The 27,520-nt window shown below is 28.6% G+C and overlaps 1 protein-coding gene across 2 annotated transcripts in view; it reads left to right on the top strand.

The window, feature by feature from the left end:
* LOC142327941 (solute carrier family 22 member 1-like) overlaps positions 1–27,520 on the top strand; it is a 42,139-nt gene that overhangs the window by 10,121 nt on the left and 4,498 nt on the right. Inside the window, exons 3-10 of one of the 2 annotated variants that reach the window (XM_075371349.1) lie at positions 1,211–1,314; positions 3,277–3,431; positions 6,624–6,792; positions 12,801–12,945; positions 16,545–16,722; positions 18,119–18,247; positions 23,362–23,555; positions 26,712–26,845. In XM_075371349.1, the coding sequence (XP_075227464.1) occupies positions 1,211–1,314; positions 3,277–3,431; positions 6,624–6,792; positions 12,801–12,945; positions 16,545–16,722; positions 18,119–18,247; positions 23,362–23,555; positions 26,712–26,845 (1,208 nt within the window). The remainder of the gene's footprint in view (positions 1–1,210; positions 1,315–3,276; positions 3,432–6,623; positions 6,793–12,800; positions 12,946–16,544; positions 16,723–18,118; positions 18,248–23,361; positions 23,556–26,711; positions 26,846–27,520) is intronic. The other variant, XM_075371350.1, reaches the window with a different exon arrangement.

Here is a 27,520-nt window from a genome sequence, read left to right as displayed (position 1 = left end):
ATTTTAGTGTCATTAGCTAATGGCACAAGTTTTCCAAACCAAGATGAAACGATTTTTTTAGATATTGGGTTCTTTTCTTATTTCTTTTATCTCAAATCACAAATAGTAATAAATTGTAGATAATTTGTCATGCAATAGGTTATTTTCTATAAAAACTATAGGCCAACAATGAAAGCAAGCCATTCCAATTCAGTGGTTTTTTTTGTTTTGATTTTAAAAAGCAAGTTATTTTTTTCACAAATAGTTACTTAATTTGATAAAAATTGTTTTTATTGTTTATTCTGTAATTGTTTTTATTGTGTATGTTTATTGTATAAAAAATACAACTCATTTATTAAAAAGCAATGCTAGTAAGTTAATGCTTAGTCAAATCTTGCTGAGGTAAAATCTTGCTCAGTTTATATATTGAATTCATTACATCTTATTTCTATGTGTGTGATAATGAATAAATGGATGGTTGACACCATCGCGTTGGTTTAGTGTTGAACTTGTCATTGCAGATCAGCTGATTTCAAAGTCTAGAGTTCTAAGGTTCAAATCGTAGTAAAGGCAGTTACTTAGACAGATTTGAATACTAGATCGTGGATATTGGTATTCTTTGTTGGTTGGGTTTCAATTAACCACACATCTCAGAAATAGTGGACTGTACAAGACTGTACGAGACTGTACAAGACTACACTTCATTTACATTCATATATATCATCCTCATTCATCCTCTGAAGTAATACCTTATAGTGGTTCCAGAGGCTAAACAGAAAAAGAAAGTAGAAAAGGACAAAAAACCAACTGCTACAATTATTCAAATCAACACAATAGAATGACAACAAAAATACAAGTTGGATTAAAATTCATTATCTATAAAAGCAAAGCTTTAACAAGTAATCAGAAATTTCTTTAATGTAAAAACTCTATTTACAACTGACTGCATACTGTTTGGTGAGAATCTGCAGCTTGTGGGTGAAGCATTAAACAGTAACATTTCACTAAGTCCTATCATCAACTTTTTTATTAAATATTTTCCCAATAGGTGTACAGTATTGAAAACAAAAATTATTTAAGTAATGTTTTATTCTGTAATTATTTTAAATTATTTTTAATTATTTTTATTCAGAATTTTAAATTATAATTAAATCAAGAAAACCATTGTATTGAAATATTTTAATTTATTGTTTTATAATGTATTCTTTTGATGTTAATATTTTTCCAATAGTGGGACTTAGTATGTGAAAAAGAACAATACATAAATATTGGCCAAGCAATTAATTTGTCTGGTTTGATGTTTGGATACATTTTTTGCAGTGCAGTTGCTGATAAGTAAGTAGTAGTTAAATAAAAATAATTCTTCATTTTTCTATAATTAAATACATTATATTCACATTAAATTTTTATATTAATATTTATATTTATAATTTGTATTATTTAAGGTAATTAAGTAATTCATATAATTTTCCATTTTTTGTAAATTTAAATTAGTTAAGAGGATAGAAACTGGAGACCAGTGGATTTAACATATTGTCACATGTTCGCAGCTCAAACAGGATATTGAGAGACTGACAATTGAAAATGTTTATATAATTACAATTTATTAGTTTTTAAAACATAATTAAAACAAGACAAATCAAAAATAATAATAATAATGATAATAGCAATAATAGTAATAATAAACAACAATAATAAAAAAATATTAATCACAATCACAATAATAATAAATGTTAATAATAAACAGAATTTAAAGTAATCGTCAGATTTATTCACAGGTAGATAAATAATGAAAACCAGAATTCAGTCCCTTTGACAAAAGATATTAGCATGACCGCTAGAGTCTTAACTCTTTTAGCCACTAGTCTTTTATTAACAATAGTACAATAGATAAGACAAGTATAAAGTTCTTTAACTGCAAATACCTTTGCTGTTCACAAATAAAATTACCCTAACAATTTATGAATGAAATGTAGTACATCATCTCTTTCACTTATAGACTAACAATAACTCATTGAACCAGTTCTTGTTTTCATGTACTGTCCATACTGGAATTACTTGTGACATCACCTTAATTGTGTCGAACTTAATTCACACTAGAAATTCGCTCCTTCACTGACCTCCTTGTAGAATATTCTCTCTGACTGACATCTTACAGAACTCTCCTCACAGACTCACATCACAACGTCTCGCTTAGACTGATTTCAACTGGTCTTCTCCAGAGTATTTATACACCTATCCTTTTTACCTACTGGAAGTGTGAGAATGATCATCCACCCTCACCCATTCCCATGAAATTCCTACCCTGGTCCAGTAACTCTTCTCATGGAACAACATCTGTTTAGATGTGTCAGTGGGCAGTATTACAAAAGATCATTGTTAAACAAACCTGTTACCTTTACTAAAAGGGTTTCTTTTAGCCACTTTCTGAATTCCTCCCATTATTTTATTTCCTACTACTTTCTACCATGTTATTCGACTTTTTCAAAAATTTTGACACATCTTCACGTTTCACATCCCCCAGACCCCGAAACCACCGTTAGTTCAAAGGTCTATATCTTGTGGACACGATTACTGCCGTAATTTTCCACCAGTCACTTTCAAGTTGATATAAAATATAATGACCCAAAATCTCGGTCTAGTTCATTAATGGACAAAATCGAACCATGGGGTGGAAATGGGAGGACTTTTTTGATAAAATAAAATATCGCTATTACTTTTCTATTAAGTAGAATATCAAATTTAAAGTTCTTTTACTATTTTTTGGATAAGGGTCTAAAACTTATGCAAGTAAAATGTTTTGATATCACCAACTATTCATCAGGGGGTGGAAAAAATGGGGTTTTAAAGACAAAAACGACGATATAACAAAATACTGACTGCATTAAATAGATAACTAAAACAGTTCTAATACACTTAGTCTGGCAGTTTTTCTTTCATATAAATGAATTAAAGATTTTATGAGAAAACAAGTATGTTCATCATTAACTAGTCTTTAAATTTTTTTGGTTAAATTTTAATTTAAAACTTAATTAGTCTTAAAACAGTGGAAAAAAAATTACAAAAAGTTTTTATTTCATAAAAAATAATGCAATATTTAGCAGTTTACTGACTGTATAATAAAATATTAAAATAATTATCAGAACTGAAATTAAACAAGGTTTGAAAGCTAGTGTTACATATTAAATATTTGAACATTAAATAATATTTTAAAGGATATTAACTTGTAATTTATAAATAAAATAATGTAACAAGGCTGAATTGAAATATTGAAGCATTTGTTTAATCTGATTTCAGATATGGCAGAAAAAAACCATTGGTAATTATGGGAGTTGTACAATTTATAGCAGGACTTCTTGCAGGATTTTCATCAAGTTTTACAGTATTTACATTTTTAAGATTCATTCAAGCTGTAGCAACAGGAGGTTCAATGACAGTTGGTTTTGTTTTACGTAAGAAAAATATTTATTACACACATTTATTTAATATCTATAAACTTTTTATTTCTATAACTTATCACCCCAAATTCTGGTTAATATGTACTGTATGTTACTATCAGCTGTTATGCAAAGCATAGACAATATTAATGAAAAATATTATTACAAAAAGTTTTAAAGTAAAGGAAGGATTGGTTATTCCTTACTTTCAAGAATTCTGTGAACACAGCAACATAACAGAACTACATAATTACATGCACTAATTACATTCAATAATATTAATATCTGCAGTTAATGTCTCAAAAAATTATAATCATTAAGAAATATATGATATTTTTTTTACAAAAATCAAGATAGATAAGAACCCCCCCCCCCAAACTTAATATCCCTTTCACTGGGCTGGTCCTCTTTACACAAGATGCTAAATGAGTCAAAGGTGTAAATGATTCAAGTGCAACAGACAGAATTATGATAGATAAAAAGGTAAATTGATTAGTTCATATTGAACTTATAAACAGCACTCTCCAACAATTTGTCACTTAACTTAATTTTTGCTTATATAAATATATATATATTTTTTTTTTTTTTTTTGTACTATATTGTCTCACGATAGGCTATAAGCTTATTTATTTTTTTATAATTAGTCATAATTTTATTGTACATCAAGTTTTAAATCTTTAATCCCTGAGACAATACCATCAGTTAAACTCAGTTCACAAATGAAACTTACATTCACATCCAATATTAAAAGTAGAGATACCTTTAAATTTAACTTGAACTGTGAGCATCACAAAATGACAATTAAATTGTAATAATACAAGCAATTTTAAGTTTATGATTGACTTACAGTGAATTTATTTTTAAGGTTGTTTTTTTTAATATCTGAAAAGAGCTATAGAATTATTACATGCCAATCACTCAGCCATTTACATTAAATTCCTGAATTGCTGAAATGTTAATTTTATTCGCTAATCATTTCATAGATACAAATCATAAATTGACAACAACCTTGATATTCAAACATAGAAAAGGATCACATCTTAACAAATTTCAGCTTTCTCATTATTCTTTATACCTAAATCTAGAATATTCTATAAATTATTCAGTCAGATAATGATCAATCTCTCTTTCCCAACTACTCTGGCATTGATTACTCATCATTAATAAGTAATACTGATAAACATAAATTTTGTTTCCTAACAAGCAACAAATGATTTTAATCTGTTTTTTGATGCTGAAAATGAATATGAACTCAGAATCTTTCTATCACACCACCAATGATTGAAAAATATTTATATTTTAATTAAAGGATTTTTTCATTTTTCAACATATAGTTAGCATTTTAAGCTCCTATATTGTATTTAATTAGCTCACTTTACATTGTTTAATTTTGTTAACATAATTTGTAAGCTATAAATAAACAATACTAGACAAAGAATTAAATCATATCATAGTCACATATTATGACATCATATCTAATACTGAAGAGTGAGCCTTCATGGACAAGATTAATCATGTTTGTGCAGGTCAAAACATATAGCTGAAAACACAGCTGTGTTGTTTGTCTTAAGCACTGGATTTAGGAATAAATTAATTTTGTTCAGTCTTATTGCCGTCTTAAGTTTGTTAACAGTTCAGTGTCATAATGACTTGAAATTGTGTAAATGATGTGAATGCCTTTTGTTATGTATGTGGTGTGTTTACCGTAAAATCAAATAGAAAAAGCTTTACACCTTTAATTAAAAAAGCATATCATTTGTACTTTTAGTGTAAAATTGATAATCAGGATAAGATGTGAGCTCCTCATATATTATGTACTAACTGTTCTGTATATTTAAGAGGATGGCTGAAAGGTACTCGGAAGACTTTGCTATTTGGTGTACCTATGGTTCGGTGTGAACCAAAGGATCATGTAACTGATTGTTACTTTTGTTTAACAAGTGTATATGGAATTTCTAAAAAATCTAAAAATACTGTAAAATATCCTTTATTGCAATCTGCAATCAGGCCTGTACCTCACAGTGAAATTATTCCAGTTCCTGAACCACCTGTAAATGTATGTTTTGAAAGCAGTGATGAAGAATCAGGCACTACTAAAGAAGACAACAATGATTTTGATTTTGAATTTGAATTATCTTCCAATAAGCCACATCTTATATCATAAAGTGAATTAAATGACTTGGTTAAGGATTTAAATTTATCAAAAAATCAAGCTGAACTGTTAGGATCAAGACTGCAAGGTTGGAATTTACTTCAAAAAAATACAAAATATTTGGGCTTTCGAATATGTTTACCCCCTCTCCATATCAAGCTAAGACTAATGAAAAATTTTGTAAAACCAGTGAAGAAGGACAGTCCCAGAACATCAGGCAGAAATTTCCGAATGTAAGTGAAGGAAAAGTTAAAGAAGGAATATTTGTTGATCCTCAAATAAGAGAGTTGGTCAAAGATGATGTATTTAACTCAGTGTTAAATAATGTAGAAAGTGCAACTTGGGCTTCATTTAAAGACATTTGCAAAAGGTTTCGCGACAAAGAAAAATCCGACAATTACCACAATATTGTTAATCAACTTCTTACTTCATACAGAGCTATGGGATGTGACATGTCTTTGAAAATACATTTCCTCCACTCACATCTGAATTTTTTCCTGGACAACCTTGGAGACATGAGGTTGTTCATCAAACACGATGAACAGTGATGGAAAGCCACTGTATAGTGAAATGGAATACTAACATGCTAGCCAGTTACTGTTGGACATTAATTCGGGACTTGCCTGAGGCTATTTATATAAGAACATCAGCAAAATTATTCTAACAGGTATGGCCATGCAAAATTATAAATTTTACAGATTTTTAACTACATTTTCCCTTAATTTTTTTTGAAGTGTAATTTATTTAAAACTAAGGGTGACAGAAAAATTGTATTTACAGATCTGCAATGTACACAAAAAAGTAATTCAAGAAATGGTATCACACTTAGAGAAACATCAAATTTTTTTTGCCTATTAGTGTAATGGGGCCCACCAGTATGGACAAAGAAGAAAACTACACAATAGTTTTAGAAAATAATCTAGATATAAAGGATAAAGTGAGTCATCAGAGAAACATATTTCCATAAGACATTAGTTTTTGGTTATCTGATTTATTTTATGTATTCTGGTTACAAAATTATTTATAATAACTCTTTCTTTCTTTCTTTTTTACAGTGATGGAATTGTTAGGAGCTAAATGGCGTTCTTTAATGTCAACACTGGCTTACATCCCACTTAATATTGCACAATTTTCATTAGTGTTGATTGCTTTCCTTACTAAACATTGGCGCTCATTCCAGTTAGCATTATCTATACCATGTGCATTCTTCATACTGTATATCTGGTAAATTTTATTTTCATTTCTTATTACCTGAAACTGTTCTTTTTTAGCTACGTAATAAATAACTGTTCCACTACAACACTTTAAAAGTGTAACTGGCTTATATGAACCTGAGATAACCCATTATTATATAAAATGCATGTCATACCACCATACCCTGGTATTATGTGTAATAATTTTTAAATGTTAAATATGTACCTCCACATAGCACTAGGACATTTTCAGGATTGTCAATGGATGTGCTACGAGGATGTACAGAAATATTCTCTAAGAAGTCCTATGATATTATCATAACACTCTTTTGATCTGATAATTAGAGTTACTACAACATCCAAAAGACATCACCTGAGCTGATTGGGTTGTTCCTTTACAGTACCTGGCTACGATATTTGTACTCCAAAGAACATCTACGGAACATCAAGTAGACCTTACTATGAGATCTAGTGCAAATATAGGTTATGTTATATTTGTAAGCAATTGTAATTCCTAACTGTGCTTGTAAATGCCATTCTAATATTATACATGATCATTAAAACTAAAAAACTAATACAAGTTGCTGTGCACAGAAAGTTGCTGTGTACTGGAGTTATGAAAATGTAATGGTATTACTTTGTATTTTTATTTCATTATTTTATAGAAACGGATATTACAATAACTGGAATAGTTAATAAAAGGTGTTGAAAATTGTCTCCTCCAACATCAATACAACACTGTACACATTACAATTTATTTTCAAATATTAGCCAGCTGATAAACTGCAATGTTTCGTACATATGCCATTATTGCGGTTTTTAGTTTGCCAATCATGCGTGAATTGTTGCAATACACTGCTTGTTTCACTGCTCTCCATAAAAAGTAATCTGAGGGAGTGAGATCAGTGATTGTGCAGCGAAAATACCCTTGAATTCACCAAAGACATTTTGTAAAAAAGTCATTGATCTATTAGCTGTGTGCACTGTGGTGCCATCTTCTTGGAACCAACCGTGATTGATTTCCACTTCTATTAAACGACTAATGAAGTTTGTTAAAACAGCATAATAATGATTACTATTTACTATATTTTCAAAAAACATTGGACCCATAATGCGTGTTCTACTCACACTGACCCAAACTCCAATTTTGGCTTCGTGTAAAGATTGTTTGTAAAATTCTTGGAGTTAGTTGTTGACCACAGTCATGTATTTTGTGAATTAGTATACCCTCCCAGTTGAAACCATGCTTCATCTGTAAAAAAACATGATGTCGAAAATACATACAGAATTTTGGTCAATAAAATATTTAAATGATTGACAATAATTTGGTCTTCTGGCATGATCTGTAGGTTTCAGTTCTTGAACACACATTACATTACTTAATAGGGGAAAAGTTTCAGTTCTTTTCTTACACCTTTATGTGTACTAGCAAGTCTGTCATCTATCTGCTGTGCTAGCTTACTCATTGACTTTGATGTTCATTTACTTTACATGGTCTTCAACTTCGGTCAGCATCTTCAACAGAGCCTGTTGCTTGAAATTTTCCTATAAGAGTTCAAACTGTACTGCGGTGAGGAACAGGTGTATTTGGAAACTTTTCAGAAAACTTGTGCTTCTCTAAATCAGTATACTGTCACCTTCATGAAAGATGTGTTCAATGAGAAAAATGCACTCCTTTACCAAAAGAACCAATACGTACCTCACAATTATTGATTCTGATAAATTAAACATGAAATTTCAATTGTTTTTGTAAGATTAATTATTATTTAATTACTTACTATTATTATTATTACTATTTATTATTTATTTCAATCGTTTTTATAAGACAAAATTTGTAAGACAAATTTCTATTTTGTGAGAAATGTTTTTCTAATCATGAGGGGAATAAAGATAGCACTCAACTAAAAACAGTTGCGTTACCATTAGTAATAGTTAAAATTAGTTACTAATGTTTTTAATAGGTTTTTATTAAATTGGTAATAAATTAGCTAAAAATTGATTCAGGGAGTCAGTTGTTGATAATAATCAGTAAATGTAAAATCAGTAAACATTGGATATCTGAAAATGACATTTTTCACTGTGTGAAATAATTGCTTGATGCTCTGTGTCTAATTATGATACTGTTTCAAAAGAAATTTCAAAATCAAACTATAGTTTCTTAATGCTCCTATAAAACATAAGTTTAATTTAAGTATTAGAATCAATTTGTATCCCGATTCTTTTAAAATAGTCTTCCTGCTTTATAGATCTAACAACATAACTGATATGACTTATTATCATCTACTCTTTTATTTAGTGTGTTTAGTAAAACCATGGACAGAATGTATAAAAAAAGATTAACCAATCTTAAAAGATTAATAAAACGCAAGCAGAAGATTTTCTCTTTTATAGATGCTACAATAATTTTATATAAAGGGCAAAACTGGAATTTTTACAGTAAACATAATTTATCTGTAATTAAAAAATGTTATGACCAGAATACTTTAACACTAAAATATTACAAAACTGAACTGAACAAAAACTAAATTCTTGCCCATAATTTTAAGTTTTATAATGGTAGTTATAAAGTGGTATATGTTATACCAATTTTCATATTATATGGTAGTTATTGTAATGGTAGTAATAAAGATTCATACCTGTGGAGATTCTAATAATGCTAGCTGTGAAAGTAAGACTAGCATAAGAGTACAGCAATGTTACCTTACCAACATAACCTTGGAGTTACAAATAATAATACAATAAATTGGAAAAGATATATAGTCTATTTAAACAGGAAAATTAGATATATGATATATGTTTTTAGACAAATTATTTATATACAGTAGCATGCAAATTAATCCAAAAACAGGAAATTTATTGTTTATCTCTACATTGTGGCTATATTGCTTGACCACATCCATTTTTTAAGTTGTTTGTGTAATTTTGTCTGTTGTCGTTTGGTTATTTAGCAATTTTCATGTTATAACTAGTGTTTCATGAAAGTTTATTCCATTTTTTATTACAAAATCATATTTTTTATATTTTTTGTTGTGTGTGTCTTGAATACGTAATAATGGACATAACTCCAAGAAAGCATTCAAAAACTGTTTCTCTTTCTGAGTGTACCAAGTGTGACATAATAACAAATAGCTTCTGAGTATGACATTAGACTAGGGTCAGTGAATGCTGTTTTAATACAATTTAAAACCCTAGTTAATCTTCACCTCAAAGGATAGGCAAATGTGGCTGTAAAAGAAAACCTACTCCAACACAGGATCAGTTTAATGATAAAAAATTATCTGCTATGGACTTGAATCTACTAGCTAAAAAGCAGCTTTTAACACTAGCAGTGCGCACTGCTGGGAAATGCCAGATGACCTGGCTATTCTGGTACCGGCTGACACTCAGTGTCAGGCGGCCACTAAAATCGGTGACTCATACAACATGATAAAAGATTGGATGTCCAAAGTAGTGCTCGCAACAGATAAAACAGAGGCTGTCGTCATCTCTACAGCTAAGCAAAGGATGACCCTAACACTGACTGTTGAGAGAAAGAAGATTACATCCAAAAGAGTGATAAAGTACCTCAAAATATGGATAGATGCCAGACTCCGGTTTGGCACCGACGTCCTAGAAGCCTCCAGGAAATCAGAATGAGTGATGAACCTGATCTCTGGCCTTCTACCAAACACGGGCAGTCAATGAAGGAAGTGCTAGGAGTAGTATACTCCAGCCTCTGTACAGAGCAGAGCTGTGGGGTGGTGTCACCAGATATGGGATGTACAGGGCAAAACTTCAATCCTTACATAGGAAGTGCTGCCTGAGAATAACATCTGTGTACAGGACTATCTTCAGAGAGGCGGCAGAGATCCTGGCAGGAGCATTTCCAATTGATCTGGTGATCACCCTACCAGAACCCTACCAGAAGAGGTTCTGTGAACAGAGACCTCTGACCATAGGTGACAAAAAAAGGTTAACACAAGAGATAACAGAGCTCTTGGAAACCTGGCAAGAGCGATGGAACCAGTCTATAAGAATGACCCATCAGATTTTTGGAGATGTGAAGGGCTGGTATCAGAGGCTGCATTGCAAGCTGGACTACAATCTTACACAATTCTTGGCGGGCCGTGGCAGCTTCCAGGAATACTTGCACAGGTTTAACCTGGGGAATGATGACACCTGCCCTGAATGTGACAAAGAGGTGGAAACAGCCTACCATATATTTTATCAATGCCTGAAGTTTGCAAATGCCCGACAGAAGATGCTGCGTGCTCTTGGATGAGAGGACATGTTCTCCCCCAAAGAGACACAGCAAATAATGTTGAGGTCGTAGATTGGTTGGAAAATAATTCAGAGATTCGTCAAAAAGATAATAGAGGAAGTGCCTCGAAGGAAAAGTGCAAAGGTTCCACACATTAGAAAAACATCAAATGAAAATGTATTACTGGCTCATATCCATCAATCAGTTAATCATCCCCAGAAAAAAAATGTTTTGGGCTTTTCACATGTGAAGGCTCTTGTCCATTACTTCCAGCAGATGATATCTTCAAAAGTGATGGATATATCAAGATCCTGAAGAAAAAGGTTGTGACACAAATTCCCACATGGCAACGGAGTGTCCCAGCAAGATTTGATACCATGCTATACTACCAAGAAAAGTAAAAAATATTGTTGAAGAACAAACTATTAAAGTTCTCCCGTGACTAGACAACAGCCCAGACTTAAACCTAATTGAAAATCTTTGAGCAGTAGTCAAAAAATGACTATAAAAAATGAATTGTACCACAAAAATTGACACATTAAAGCAATATCAGTATGGATTCATGATGAAGAAATCAAAAAAATGTATAGTACACTTGTTGAATCAATACCAAATCGTATACTTGAAGTGATTAAGAATAAAAGAGGACATATTAATTACTAGATATTCATATAGATATGATTTTTTTTTAAATTAAGGTTAATTTTTTGTTAAATAACATCTATGTTGAAATTAATTTGCATGGTACTGTATTTAACTTTAAAAAAAAGAATATTGTGCATTCATGCAATCTGTCTGAATAAAACTCATCATTACATAGGATGGAGTTATAGTTCCATAACAGAACCTTTTTATTCATGTTTCTTAAGTCTGCTTTGAATAGGAATAGATTTACCAATAATCTTTCTGATGAAATGAAAGTATTTAGCATTAGACAAGGTTTATAAAGGTTCTATTGATGTGTATCTATTAAAATAAGGTGACACATTGGAAGAAATGCAGTAAATATCATTGTAGGCTGATGCATAAATAAAATGCATAATAACTTAATGAACCATTTTTAATAAGCATGTATTTGTTACCTATACAAAAATACACCCAACAACTTTTAAAAAATGTAATATTTTTAGAGCAGTAGTGTACAAAAAAGAATATTGCCAATTAGTTACTCAGAAGTACAGTGGAAAGACCAAAAAGTCATTATATTTAATATAGGTGTATATAGATTTTACAGACACTTAATTCTATTTTTAAGAAGTAATTTTATTTTAGTAAAATTATTACTTTTTGATTATATTTATCATATTTTGTTCATATCTACACAAATCATAATAATTAACAACTGATGAGAATTTTTCTACAACCTGTGCATTGTAATTTTGAATTTCTTCATATTTTTTTTGTTTTTTTTTAAATTTAATGAGTACATCAGTTATTTTTGTTTGTAAACAGTGGCTCACATCTGCATACTGGCTTGTCCCCATGTTGGTACTGTTTGTTGCACACAAGCATTTAAATAAACACAAAAATGCAATACTTGATGATTATATAAATAAATAAATTCACTTTTTTTAATAAATTGCTTATTTAATTAGTAACTGCTCTGTTCTTCCAATAAAAGCTGCTGCTGATACAATTCAAATATGCTGATCTTGATTTCAAATAGAATATAACTTTAATAAACAAAATAAATCACCAGCAATAATTTCTGCTGGAAATGTGGTGGCAAAACAATAGCCACTAATTACTTAACTAGGCTGTTTGTTTTTCATATTAATTATCAACTTTTTAAATTTTAGGATAATTCCAGAAAGTCCTCGCTGGCTTCTAGCTGTTGGAAGAGAAGAAGAAGCTTTGAAAATTCTGGAAATTGCAGCAAAAAAGAATAAAAATCCACTACCTCAAGGTATTTCTGTGGCTGAACAAAGGGCCAAAAGGAAAAGTGTATGTAGTCACTTCATTCATAAAAGAAAATTTTAGTTTCCTATTTATAATTACATTTTAGAGTACTATGGAACAGATAATTGTAATTCCATACCATAATGAAATAATTAAACTGACACCGATCATTATCAAGCACGGATTCACTTCATTGCAAATTTAATTAAATCCTCATCTGATAAATTACTTCTTTCTAATTTTAAAAAACTTACTTTTAAAAGATGGGATATTTTCTTTAGAAGAATCTTGCAGAGCAATTGCTAGCAACTTCTTTAAAGAAATTCCCACGAGCAGTACTGAATAAGTGGTGACAGTCTGAAACAGGTTAGGAAACATCAAGCATGTGATCAAATACCTTTAACCCCTTAATCACTTACAAAACTTAACCCACATTACCTACTTAAGTAAACCCATTAAACACTCACTTATAACACTTCTAATTATCCATTCAGCACAAACAAACATTCTCAAAAAATACTGCTTTCTTGCACATGTTTATTACCCAGTACGTTGAATTTGTCAAGTTGCAGTTATACCAAAGAATTCAACACAATAAAACTTCTTTTACAGGTTAATGGCTACCCACACACATTTGTACATAACATAAAACAAAGAATAAAATCAAAAACGCACCTAGGAGTAGAAAATATATTACGTTAACATGCACAAATGCTTTCAGAAAGGAGGTCTTTGAATTGCTTCTAAAACAGCAAAAAAATATACAAGACAGTACAAAATATTGACAAACACAGCAACTTCATATTATACAAATTAAATTGCAAACATTTTACAAAATATTACATTGGACAAAATACATACACATTTACCCACAGATGCAAGGAAAAATACAGGTATTGCATACAATAGAATCAAATTTGCAATTAATCTCATAGAATTAGGACACACATACAAATATATTAAGCCAAAATATGCTAATTCTACACACAGCATATAAGAATCAGCATCTCAACAACATACACAAACAGTAACAGATTTATTAACACTGTTAAGACATGAAATCAAGTTTATTTCTTCTTTATTCGTGTAAGAGTCCTGTGACCCTGTAATTTTTTCTTTCTCCAAATATAGATTGTTGTGGCTTGTATTGTATTGTTCAGTTCCACTCAGACTTTGAACCCATTCATTTATAATATAGGATCCTAATCATCAACAGGCATTTCAATAGAAATGACTATGTTTGGTCTACTTTATAATTAGAATGTGTATTTTAAAATAATTCATAAAGGAAATGACAGGGCAAATGTCTTCTGAATATTCTACTTGTTTATATTTTATGGAAATAAATATCAGTTAACTTTAAAATATGTTTTTTACAAAGAACTAACATTTGGCACAATTTATTAGTCATGCAAATTAGCATGGCAGATTTGTTCAAACATACAAAATTTAATAAAAAAAATTTATTTTCTAATCTTTTTAACAAAAGAAAGGATCGAATAATATATGAATATTGAAAGTATTATTTAATCACACATTTAAAGGTTTCTTTCAATTTTTAAGATGTGCATCATTAATAACAGCGCTGATAAAAATACCATCAATTAGTTCCAAAATATTCTTTAGAAGAAAGCATGTTTTTGATTGTGAACTATTTAAGAATTAAATTTTTTAAAGATTTTTTACATTTTGTCATGCTGTTGAATTTTTTTTTTTTTTTTTTATAGCAATATAACTGAATTGTTTGTCAATTGTTCATTCATTTTTTTTCTGTAAGTATGTATAATAATTTCATATTTGATTACTTCACTACATTGTTGTTATTTGAAATAACTACATTGTTATTTCCAAAATATCATAATAGTGTTACGTGTTTATAAAAGGCTGTGATAATATCAAATAACAAGCTAATATATCAAGTCTCTTCTATCCCTTTCCTTTTCTTCATTACTTGTTTATTTCAATCTCCTTTCAGATCATTTTCATTTCTATAATTTAATGGGAAAAATACAACCAATTACATTTCTTCTTTACTCTTCAGTAGAGTCCTGGTTTGAACAGTTTATAATTACTGTTTCTACATACCATATGAATCTGGGGTGGGTGAGAGTTTTTTTAATAATCCAGTAAGTAAATAATTACTTAATTCAGTTCACAGTACAATAATACATTATGCAAATCATGTTAAAATGGTAGATTTACTGAAGGATCGGTGTAGAAATCTTTATCAGAGAACCAGCACCATTACAAAATTTAAAATAATAAGTAAAAAAAAGAAGAGATTAAAATATAAACTAATACATTTAAAAAATATTTCTATGGTATAATAGTGATATAATTGTGTAAGATAATAAATAAGTAAATCTGGTGTTCAATAAAAAAAAATATTATTTTGATGACATTAATTGGTAAATATTTTCAATACTCATTGAAGAAGTATGCAGTAAATTCTTATAAATAAATTGTCAGAAATAAACACTTAATGTTTATCTTACATATGTTTGGAAATGGTGTATCATTTTTTGTATTAGAAGTTGGAGGAAATATGTATATTAATTTTTTTGTCAGGTAGAAAAACTAATGTATTACTACATAGTTTTAAAAAAATAGATATTTTAATTAACTGTAAATAAATTGTTGGAAGATCTTTTATATCAATGGTAATTTATTAAAAATAGAAACTGAAGAATAAACAAGTTTCTTTCTTACAGGCTAAAGTGTGGTGCAAGCACTGAGCAATAAAATTCTGTGTGTTATCTAATATAGTACAATGAATATTGTTATTTAATAGGAATAAATTTCATTTTTCTTCTTTAATGTTACACATTTGTAAATAAAAACATATGGATATGTTTAAATAATAAAAATTGTTCTACATGAATTGTCCAGCACAAAAGTTTTGATCCTGTTCTAAGATGGATCTTTAAGATCTACAGGGAATCTGTGATTCCTTCTTCTCCAGATTCATCATGTGAATTTATGCCAAGAAATATGAGACCTAAAAAGTAACAGTACTTTTTATATTTATATTACTTTATACTTTTATTATATTTGTTTGGTTTTGTGGAAGAAGTTCTTCTTATAATATAGTCCGTATCTATCAAGTAGTTGTATAGAAAAACAAACAAAAACTTAAGATACTTGTTGGATAGAGCTACATATTCTAATCCCTCCTAAAATTCCCTTGTGTGCGTACTTTATTCCTTAAATTAAATCTTTCGTTTTATTCATTACATCTAGAACTGGGGTTTTTTCTTCCTTCAAGACTTATTCATGAATAATTCTTCGCAAAAATCCTAATTTTTTTCTTGATTTTAATATATTTCTATTAAAATGCTTCTCTTTTTTATTAATATCTATATTTTCCTTTTTTCTCTTCTTAAAATTTTGAAGTTTGAATAAAATAAGTAAAATTATCAAAATCAGAAAATATAACTAAGGTAGAAACATTAATTATTATCAACACAAAGCCATGTGACCAACTGCTGTGAAAGAGCTAAGTAATAGTTCTGAAAAAATCTTTTGGATTAAATTCTCTTTCATTCTTCAATAATGTACATATATGCAGTTTCTCCCTAATTTTACAGTTTAAATTCATTGTGTGAGAGAAAGATCCCTAAGAAAACTTATTCTTATATGTTTAGGCAAAGAATGATGTAAAATATTCACTTGGATTGAAAGATTTATGTCATTTACATAAATTATTGAAGAATACTGCATGTTTATCTTTCATAAGTTTTGGAAGTGGAGTATCATTTTTTGGATTAGAAGAATATGTTGGTCATCTTGGAGGAAACATGTATATCAATTTTTTACTATCAGGTATAAATCTAAAAAAATCATATTATACTTGTATTTTAATTTTTTTGTCAGGTTTTTTTACTCACAATTTGTTTAACCTTAGCTAGTTACTAAAGCAACTGATGTTTCAGGACTCAGTTCTTCTTTTAATAATAAAGATAATTTTTCAAAATTGTTTCCATTGATTTCTACAAAATAACACTTTGTATGGTAAATCACATTACAAATGGTTAGACATGCTAGTGCACTGATAAACAAAGGAAGTGCCCCAGCATTTGCCTGGATGGATTGAGAAAAACTTTGATACATCCTGATAATGGGGGTAGATGTTCCCTTATGTTGTTTGGGAAATACAATGTTTGTAGAAACAGGGACTCTGTGAAAAGATTTCAGGTAGTGAAGTTTAAATATATTATTAGTTAAGTGTTATAGAGATTGTTAAACTTCTATAAGTGTTTTTTTTAATTTTATTAACACCCCTAAGGCAACCGGTCCTCGCCATTAAGCAAAATACAGTCACCTTGGAGTGTGGTGGCAGCAGTCTCTGTCCGCCCTAGCTAACCCCCTTCTGGAGCAAACTTCTACAAGTTACATCTAAGTAAAGTTACAAGTATCTTTGTCCAGTTTTCCATATTAATCAATCCAAATAGTATGTGTTTGTCAGACAAACATGTAATGCACATGTATGTTTTACATTATTGGTAAATTGTTATTTTCCTCTGCTCTGGTTGAAAGATGTCCAAACAAAATAAATTAATAAATACTAGATTAAATGTAATCAATTACAGGAGTTGTTACATTAAAAATATCTTATGTTAAATTAAATTTAACACTATATGTGCTTGGTTTAGCAAGTTTTAAATTATTCCACAAAACAGAATTATATAAAATTATTTAAAAAACATTATCAACAATGTAAATAAATTTTAATGTGAGCTAGCAAGAGATAGTAAAGCAACCCACCTTGCTATAAGTTAAAAAATAAGAACTGTAATACAAATGAAAAAATACATTAAATTTAAACATTTTCCCACATATTAAAGATAAAACTATCAAAATATTGACAAATTTATATCTTAAGCAAATTCTATCTAATATTTAATTAATCAATATTTCCACTACTCTTCAGAGTTGCATTTGCATACTTTATAACTAAAATTATTATTTATAAAGGGCCATAATGATGATTGAAGAAAGGTTTTAAATAATTTAAGAACATATTTATAAGTTTGCATGTTTAATATATATATCCATTTAAGTTGAAAAAGGTTCTACATGACCCAAAATTACTTTCTTTTTTAAAATTGACATTTAACATTGGGATATCACAATATTATAAAACAGTATTCTATAGACAAATAATGTCATAACTAACAAAAAGAAAAACAGAAATTTTTGTGTTTTTTTTTTTTAATAGCATCACTCATGATACCAGGAATGATTACATCAGTCTTGATATGTGAAAAGTATGGTCGTCGTCATGCTCTTGCAATTGGTCAGCTTCTTTCAGGTTGTTCTTGCCTGATATTAGCTCACGTTGTAAAAGGTAGGTAAGCTCACAAACATTTATATATATAGGAAATGTTATGTATGATATTCAGTAGAAGTTATACTTAAACCGAGTTGGTTTAGTGGTTAAACTCGTCATTGTAAATCAGCTGATTTTGAAGTCGAAAGTTCTAAGGTTCTAGTGAAGGCAGTTACGTTTACACAGATTTGAATACTAGATTGTGAATACCAGTGTTCTTTGGTGGTTGGGTCTCAATTAATCACACATCTCAGGAATGGTCAACCTGAGACTGCACAAGACTACACACACCATTTACATTCATACATATCATCCTCACTCATCCTAAGTAATACCTTATGGTGGTTCTAGAGGCTAAACAGAAAAAGAGAGAGTAGAAGTTATACTTACAATAATATTGAAGAGGACTGAAATTAAGGGTATTGTACTAGAAAATTTTGTGTTCTTTCCCAAGAGAAGAAAGGTTATATCCATAATGATAAGTAATCTCAGCAGATATGCTTGTAATGAATGACTTCTTTGTCATGATTTCTTTTTTCTTAATGTTCCAATAAATAAAAAAATATAACAACATAAATTTCAGATCATAAAATAATAAATAGATTGGTCGTACAAGTAATAATGATGTACAAGATTTTTTACCATTAATTGCTTAAAAAGAACTTAAAAACTCTTCTCAAAGTTAACTCCTGAATGAGTATGCAGAAAATTTCAGATTTACCTCTGATCAATTCAAATTTACCACCTGACCAATAAATTGGTCAGAAGATTATTTAGTTCATTAAAATTTACTAAATTTATTAAAAATTTAGTTCATTTACAATTTAACACACTACTGGCCTTCATGGTGGAGTTGTAGGATTTCTATATTTTGTCTGGCAGGTTATGGATTCGAATTCTGATTATGCTTGGCATTTTTCACTCCTAGAAAACTCATCATGAAAGAGAGCTTTAATTGACCATAAGCCCAACTGAATTTTTCTTGCAAGAAGTGACACTTTTTTTGGCTAATATTGCAAATTCGTAGTGTACATATATGGAAGTATCAAAATATTAATGTTTAATTTACTAAAAATTGGTTTATAAGAATTATATCTACCAACCACAGATCTGTCAGTAAATTTTTATACCCTAAAACTTGTTCTGACTTTTTTAAGTAGTGCCAAGATATATTTTTAGAAGAATAAATATAGGCTTAATAAACATTTAACAATGATATCAATATTACTAATTGAATAAAACACTTCAAAAAATGGTTTGACTTAGTTACAAATGAAATCAATTTGGTTGTCATTTAAATGTATCATTTAAGATGTATAAGCTTTTATAATGGGCAACAGAAAAATGCTAATATTGTAAATGGTTACTACCCACACAATTTGCATGGTAGATATACCCAAGAAGCAAATTGGAAATGGTTTTTTTCCATACTTAAACGTAAGATAGGTCCATTAATAATTAATTAATAAGATAATCCATCCAATAATTGATTTTTTGAACTGCAAATGCAAAATTTTCAAATCCAGATATACAATAGCTGAATGTAATATATTAATATCATATAATATATTAATATAACACTATTCATTGTTATCCTCATTGCCAAATACAACTACAAATATATATTATATATAATGAGGATAACAATGAATAGTGTTATATTCTGTGAAAAATCATTTATAATAAATTTTATTTTAACACTTAATATATAAAGTGTTACAAATAAAAAAGTAATCTTGTTGAAAAATTTAAAAGATTTATATATTTTTAAATAAACTGCACGATTAAGGTAAAATTAATGCATATATAATTTAATTTTGAGGTAGTTGTGAATGAGATAAAGTAGGATTTTAACTGCTCATGTATGTATAGTAGTAGGTGCCAATGCCAAAAAAAAATGTTTTTAAACAATCTGACATGAAATACAAAGTCAATCATTATACTGGTACAGCCATTCTTAATATTACAACCACTTCATGCTAAGTTTATAAAGGAAAATGAGGAGTGAAGTGGGTTTCTATAGCCTTTTGCATTGAACAAAACATACAGTTGTACAGACTGATTGAAATGAGAGTCATAATTTTTAACTTTAAAATTGATATCTTCACTCTGTTCTCCATAGGAACTGGCTGGATAGTGAAAGTCGTTACTGTCAAGAGAAAACAACTCTAATAATACATCTTGTACTTCAAATGTTTTTGTCACAGTTACAAGAAGGCTTGAGAGAGTTAATGTAAAGCAGAAATTAGCATAATTAAATAAAGAATTAAAAACTTACAGTTTTATTAACGTAAATGATTAATCATAAATTTAATAATATTACAATAAAATCTCATCATAGTTCACCAAAAAAAACGAGATCTTTGATAACTTTTTACTAGTTGTACAATTTTTACTAGATTTTTTTTTTTAGTTTCTTCTATTTAACATAATAAACATTGAAAAATCAAAAAAATTTCTTGGAAGGTGATTTTGTAGGTGGGGAGCAAAAAAATAATAAATAGTGATTTTTTTAATTTTTTAACTTTATTGGTTTATTTAAACATATAATGATAATCTTACAATAAAAAACATTCATATCAAATACATGACATAACATGCTTTAATACAGCTAATCTACTAATATTCCCCAGGAAAGTAAAATTAATTTGAAACAAAATTGTTTTAAAAAAATATTTTTATTTTTGTTTTTAAAAAAATAAAGTATAACTTTCATGATAGTAATGAAAAAACTGCTGCTCATTTTGGGTCCAGAATATAATATAGAAATATATTTTTAAAAAAAGAAGTTTAATAATAAACATTAAGAGTTAGAGCCAAAAAAACAAAAACCAGAATATAAATTTTTAGAGATGGAAAATAGATTTTAAGAAAATATTTTCTAAAAAAATTCATATATAGGTTATATTTAACAAATCTGGTTTAAATAAACTTCTCTAAATGTTAACTCCCTTCAGTAGAGGCTAAAATAAGAAAAAACAAATTTTTCAAAAAACCTTTTCTGCATTTTGCTAATATAAACATTTTAGGTATGATTTTAAAAAACAGCTAGACATTTCATGATTGCTGAATATATAAAGTACAAATTTCAAAAAAGTTTTGAAAAATATTTTAACCAAAAGGAGATAGAGTAAAAGAACAAAAAATATATATTTACATTTTAAGAGATGGGGAGGTTGATTTTTTGAAAAAAAAAATTGAATTTTTTATATATATGCATTACAGGTAAAAAATTTGCTTTAATAGTTTTCTATATAATGTGTCTCAAGAAAATCACAAATGGCTTTTTTGCGATATCCCTCATTCGTAAACAAATATTTAAAAACAATTAATATGACCTTTGCCTCATAAATAGAAATATTTAAGCTAAATTAAAAAAAAAAAAAATAAGTTTGATAAATCCTGCGAAATAAGGCTAAAAGCAGTGTGACATATATGTACCCACATACATATGTTTTTTTTGGTCTGAAGGAACTACTTTGACCCTAAAACATAAAGATTTTCAAAAGCCTAACACTCCATTTTTGACAGTATTACCATTTTTCCCCCTTAAATGTAGCTATTCCAGCTATATTTGTCAGGAAAGTAAAATTGAAGAAAATTAAAAAGTGAAGAAGATTAAAAGTAAGAAATTTTAGAAGACAGAATCTTATAAAAAGAATTATGTTGACAGGGTTAAGTATAAGCACCATCTAAGATTAGGAAATTGAGTTATAAAGCATGAAAAAAGTATATCAGATAATTCAAGTAGCAATGTATAATAAATGAACATATTCAATATGTGTATATATATATATATATATATATATATATATATATATATATATATATACACACATAATAAATAAACATATTCTGAAAAGAACGACTGAAAATTAGCATCAAACCATTAATGTTAATTTTTTTTTTATATTGGAGCTGGAAAATGTATATCGATTGTCTGAGGTAACCCTAGTTTAAAAGGTGCCTCAGAAAAATAATTTTTTATAGCTAATCAGAAACTTTAATGAACATAAATTGTATCATTAAACTAAATTCTGCAAATTAATGAATATGATGAGTTGGCTAACAGTAGATTAACAAATTATGTTTAATGTTAAGTAGAATTCAGTAGAATAAAACTGTTCATTTACCATTATTCCACACAAATATCAGCTTGAACTGCATTACTTTAGAATTATAAAGATATTTAGTATAAAATATTACTGGTATATTTGATTTATTACTTTCTGATTCATGTTAAAAAAGACAAAACATAAGAAAAAAATTTGCATTATACTCATTCAACATGATGATAAGGAAGATTCAAAAATAAACACAATGAAAATTAATAAATTTTAAAAAAATACAACAAATCTCCATTTTATACATTAAATTAATTTGTTTTTCCTAGTTTTTTCATCATAATAAATGTTTTCCTTGATGAAAAATTGCACATATTGTCATCTTGAAATCAAATTTATCCTTGTTTGATTCCAGTAACATGTTTGCAGTTTTAATTTGTTGGATTTGCTCAGAATATGGTTTAATTACTATAACCTTACCTACAAATTTCTCATCACTAATTTCATCATTTTGTTGTGAAGTACTGGGTAAAAAAATAAAAATCTTGAATATATAATGTCAATTTTTTTTTAATACAAAGATTTTAATCAATGTTAACAATTGTATTTGCTTCTAAATTCTAATTTAAGATATCACTTAACTTACTGCATTCACGAATATTGATGTCATTTACTTATTTACACTAAAAAGCAACTGTGATTTGCTTAACATGACTCATGCAGTAAACCATTCTCTATCTTCTATATATAAAGAATAGAGTATGCCTTCAAATTAAGAAAATAGATGAAAAAAGATTGATTTGATTGCAGAACATGTAATTTAACGTATAAAATCTAAAAGGAAAAATTATTTTTACTGATATACTTTCTTGTTTTTTGTTGAATATTATATGCTGTTTGGAGAATTTTATTAAAAGCCCTGTTTTAAGGGACTCAGGATTGTAAAATAGTCTTATTTATAATAAATTATGGTTGGTAGGTGTTCATTAATAAAGTTTTTACTATATGTTGCAATTTAGATTAATTTTCTGGTATTGTTTAAAAAATATTTTGTTTCATTTAAAACAGATGTAGAAGCTGTGAAGTCATGGATTTGTGTATCAATTATAACAGTAGGATTATTTGGTAGTGGTATCACATTTCCAACACTTCATCTTTACTCAGTAGAATTATTTCCAACAGTGGTTAGAAATATTGGAGTTGGTATATGCTGTGCGTTTGGTAAAATTGGTGCTATTTCTGCTCCTTTTATAAATTACTTGGTGAGTTTATATCAACTGTATTATGTAATTTCTTATTTTTTACATTAAAAATATATAAATGATGTTACTGCTGTAATGAGCATGCCACATTCTTTTTCTTAACACAAACAGTTTCGTGGTGGTGGTATAATCCACTTATAAGAGACTGGATAATATGGGTCTTATGTCTTATGTCATGAATGGTATAAACATCAATAAAAATGCAAATTTTCATGAAAAGTCAAAACCAATGCTTATTCCTCCCTCTTGTGCAATTTTGTATGCTCATTCCAACCTCTGTAGTTTCATAAAACTTTTTAAAAGTATTTCTTTTGGATTAATCTTGAGAAAATTTTATTCAATATGCAAAACACATCTCCAGTATGGGTTTGGCTTAAACGTTTGTAGCTCACTCATTTCTTTATTTCCACACATCACACTGTTTCAGGGTGAATGAGAAGAAAATCTCTTTAATATGCCTAAGCCTATTCTCAGAGAACTTCTTAAATTCTAGAGGAAAAACAAATTTATTGCTGCTACGTCTTAACTGACAAATGCAAAAAATTAATTTGTAATATGCTGTTCCATTTCTGTATAAAAAGTTAAATCTCTTGAGGGATTGTGGCCAAGATGAACACCTGCTTCTTGGAGAAGATCTTAAAGCTACCCTCTGGGTTAGGCTATAAGATTAGAAAGTGATTCTTTTGTGAAGTAGCTCTTCATTTCTCGTTATCCCCCTATTTTCATTATGCTCAATCACTTCTTCAGTATTTTGGCTTCAGTTACCATTTGCCAGTTTCTGCTAGGTCAACATGAGGATTTGGAAATGTATACAACCATCTTTGGTGTGATATGGGTAAGGACGTCTTCAAAACAGGTATCAAGACACTCATCATAGGATAATCCCTTGACTCCTCTGTTGCTTCTAAAACAAAGACTTCTTAGCAGTACTCTCTCAAGAACACTATTGCAGATTAACAACTCCTTGGTTTAGATTGAAGATGTTTGCCCTCTATCTTCATCAAAAAACTGTTCAACAGATACTTTTTAACTACTATCACTACTATACTTTTTTGCAACATCACTGGGAATCTCCTTTAATGATCAGTCTTCCACTAGTGTTGGTCACCTTCCTTTCTTATTACCTGAGTTCTTTATTTATATGTGCATGTGTTCTTTATTTCACCCTTTGTTCCACTTTGATTCTTCAGCAATTAATATTCTCTTTCCACTAATATTACCTTCTTGTTTTGTACAGATATCATTTTCACACCCACATTTCCTCTTTATTTTACCACTATCTATTTACTTACCTTTGTTTATTTGGAACTGGTATCTGTGTTTAGGAATCCTGGTCCTGTTTTTTAGGCCATACTTTTATCACTCCTTTGCTCTCATTATATCTAAGACAGTCTCTCAGATGTTTTGGCCTCCAGTTGTATTTCAGATCAACCAATCACTTCAAATCAAAAAGCTTTCTTTGTATCATTCTCTTTTGTTACTGAATGGTTTAGCTTATGTCAGCATACACAATGCCTCTACAGATATCTTATAATCTCCTGTAACAATAATAATAATCTCTGAATTTTCAACAACACAATACTTTAGACTACTGCTTCCACTTATTCTGCTCACACAGCTACACCATAAAACATTGCCTCCAGTATTGCAAAAAGAGATCCATGGCATCTTGAAGAAAACTTGTTTTAAAGAGCTTCAGATTTTCTGGAAAAAACTCTCAAATTTTTTCAAAACATGCTGGAGGTAATTCTAAAAGCAACTGATATCTTACCCAGTTTCATTTTTAAATATTTCTATTAGGTAACATACTTCTATTAGATGGCATACTTATCAGTATACCATCTAATAGAAGTCTTGTCAAATATCTACAAACTTGACCACTACATATTATCAAAAATTCCAAAAATATTTTTAAAAACAGTCAAAAAGATACAAATATCATATGTTATAAATATATTTCTAAATCCACAACTCTTTGTACCGTAAAGACCAAGAAAGAAAAAATTTAATAGATGATGAACTTAGATTCTGCTCCTAATAAAACATAAAATAGATGAACGATACATAGTTTTAAGTGCAGCAAAATTAAAAAAATATATATATACATATATATATATATATAGTTAAATTAATTTGATTATATACCCAAACTAATTTGTAAACTGGTTATTGTTGACAGTTTGCCATACTATTTATTGATAATCTATTTACTCCAACCTGAATGAAAGCATCTACTGTAACCATATTTATGAGAGTAAATGCAATTTCAATTTAAACTCTTTAAATATTTTAATTTACTCAACAAAGACAAGCAATGATCTATTATGTATAACTTAATTGTTGAGAAAGCAGAAACTGATAAGTCATCAATAGACTACAAGTAGACTTTGATTTATGCAAAGAAACCATAAAATAAGGCATCATAGCAGGTAAATGTGTACAACTGAGAACTACAACTAGAGAATTTTTTATCACTTGTTACTCTAAAATAAATCTCAAGCAATCTATTTAAAAATAACTGATTTATTTTATAGAGTGCTGATGATTTATTTTAGCTTCTTGCTTTTATATATATATATATATATAAAACAATAACTTAACCATTAAACACAGTATGAGAAAAATCTAAAAACCACTGTGTTTGGTGGTTAAGTTGTTGTTTTTTGAGTTTAATTGGCACAGTGGTCAGTATGTGGATGAATTTTCAGAAAATTATATGTATGTGTATGTGTCTTTCAATTTTTTCAAATATTTTCTTACTTCCAATTTTTTTCTCCTTTGCTTACGAATAAAAATTTGTTTAATAGATAAAATTTCTAGAACTTTCCTCAATAAAAAGTAATCACCAGGAGTTGATTTCATTTCAAATATCAATATTACTTATGTCAGACAGTCTATCAACAAATCTGAATATATGACAGACCATACTAAAAATTGATTAACAGAATATGTGTTTTTTTTCAAATCTATGTAGACCATTGATCATGTTTTGAGACTCTCTGCAACTTAACAAAAGAAAGCAGAGAGGGAATCAAATCAACAGTTATCAAATTAAGAACTTAAAAAAAACTATTAATTTATTCATTGAATTGATAGCCAACTATTTTATGAAATCAAATTCCAGTTAATTTAAATTTTATCAATTATTGATTACAGAATCACTTTCATCAATATTTTCCACCACTAGTAATGGGTTTACTATCAATTATAGCATCTGTTTTGTGCATATTTCTGCCTGAAACTAAGGAACGTGAACTTCCAGATACTTTGGAATTTGAGGACTCAAAAAGGTCGGATATCTAAAATTCATTTTTGTTTGTAATTTAGGTAGTAATTATCATTTTAATAATAACAATTTATTTTAATATAGAATGAACCAATTGTTAGAATAAAACTTGAAATACAAATTTTCTTTCAAATAACTGGCTAATTCAATAACTAATTTTTCTTCAGAAGTCATGAAAATACCATTTAGTGCATAGTAAGATGAAATTTATTTTACAATGTTTTTAAAGCTGTAAATATAACAGTACTTATGTACAATAACACACATGAGACAAATTACCAATTTGAAATATAATCTGATTTTTTCATTACAAAAACTAATACCAACAAATGAATATACTTAAATCAAAAGAGATCACATTATTACATCCTTGTGTAATTTATATTGACCACCTCGAAACATTAATTTCTTGTTCAACCTTAATTCTACTTCTTTTTTAAAAATTTATTTCAAAGATCTTTACATTAAATCTATTTTGTATTTATTAACCTACATTAATTTTAATTGTTTTAAAGCTTTGATAATAGTTTTAATATTGCTATTCTTGCCTAAGTCTTTATCCAGCATTATTTGAAAACGGAAAAATTATGTTTAAAATAATTCCAAGAACCATTTTTTTGCTCTGTAAAAATAACAGAATTCTAATTCTTCTAATTTTCCTCCAGTTAATTAATTCAAT

The sequence above is a fragment of the Lycorma delicatula genome, chromosome 7 (assembly GCF_047948215.1).
Source record: "Lycorma delicatula isolate Av1 chromosome 7, ASM4794821v1, whole genome shotgun sequence".
Classification (NCBI taxonomy): Eukaryota; Metazoa; Arthropoda; class Insecta; order Hemiptera; family Fulgoridae; genus Lycorma; species Lycorma delicatula.
This window is presented reverse-complemented; position numbering and strand designations above follow the sequence as displayed.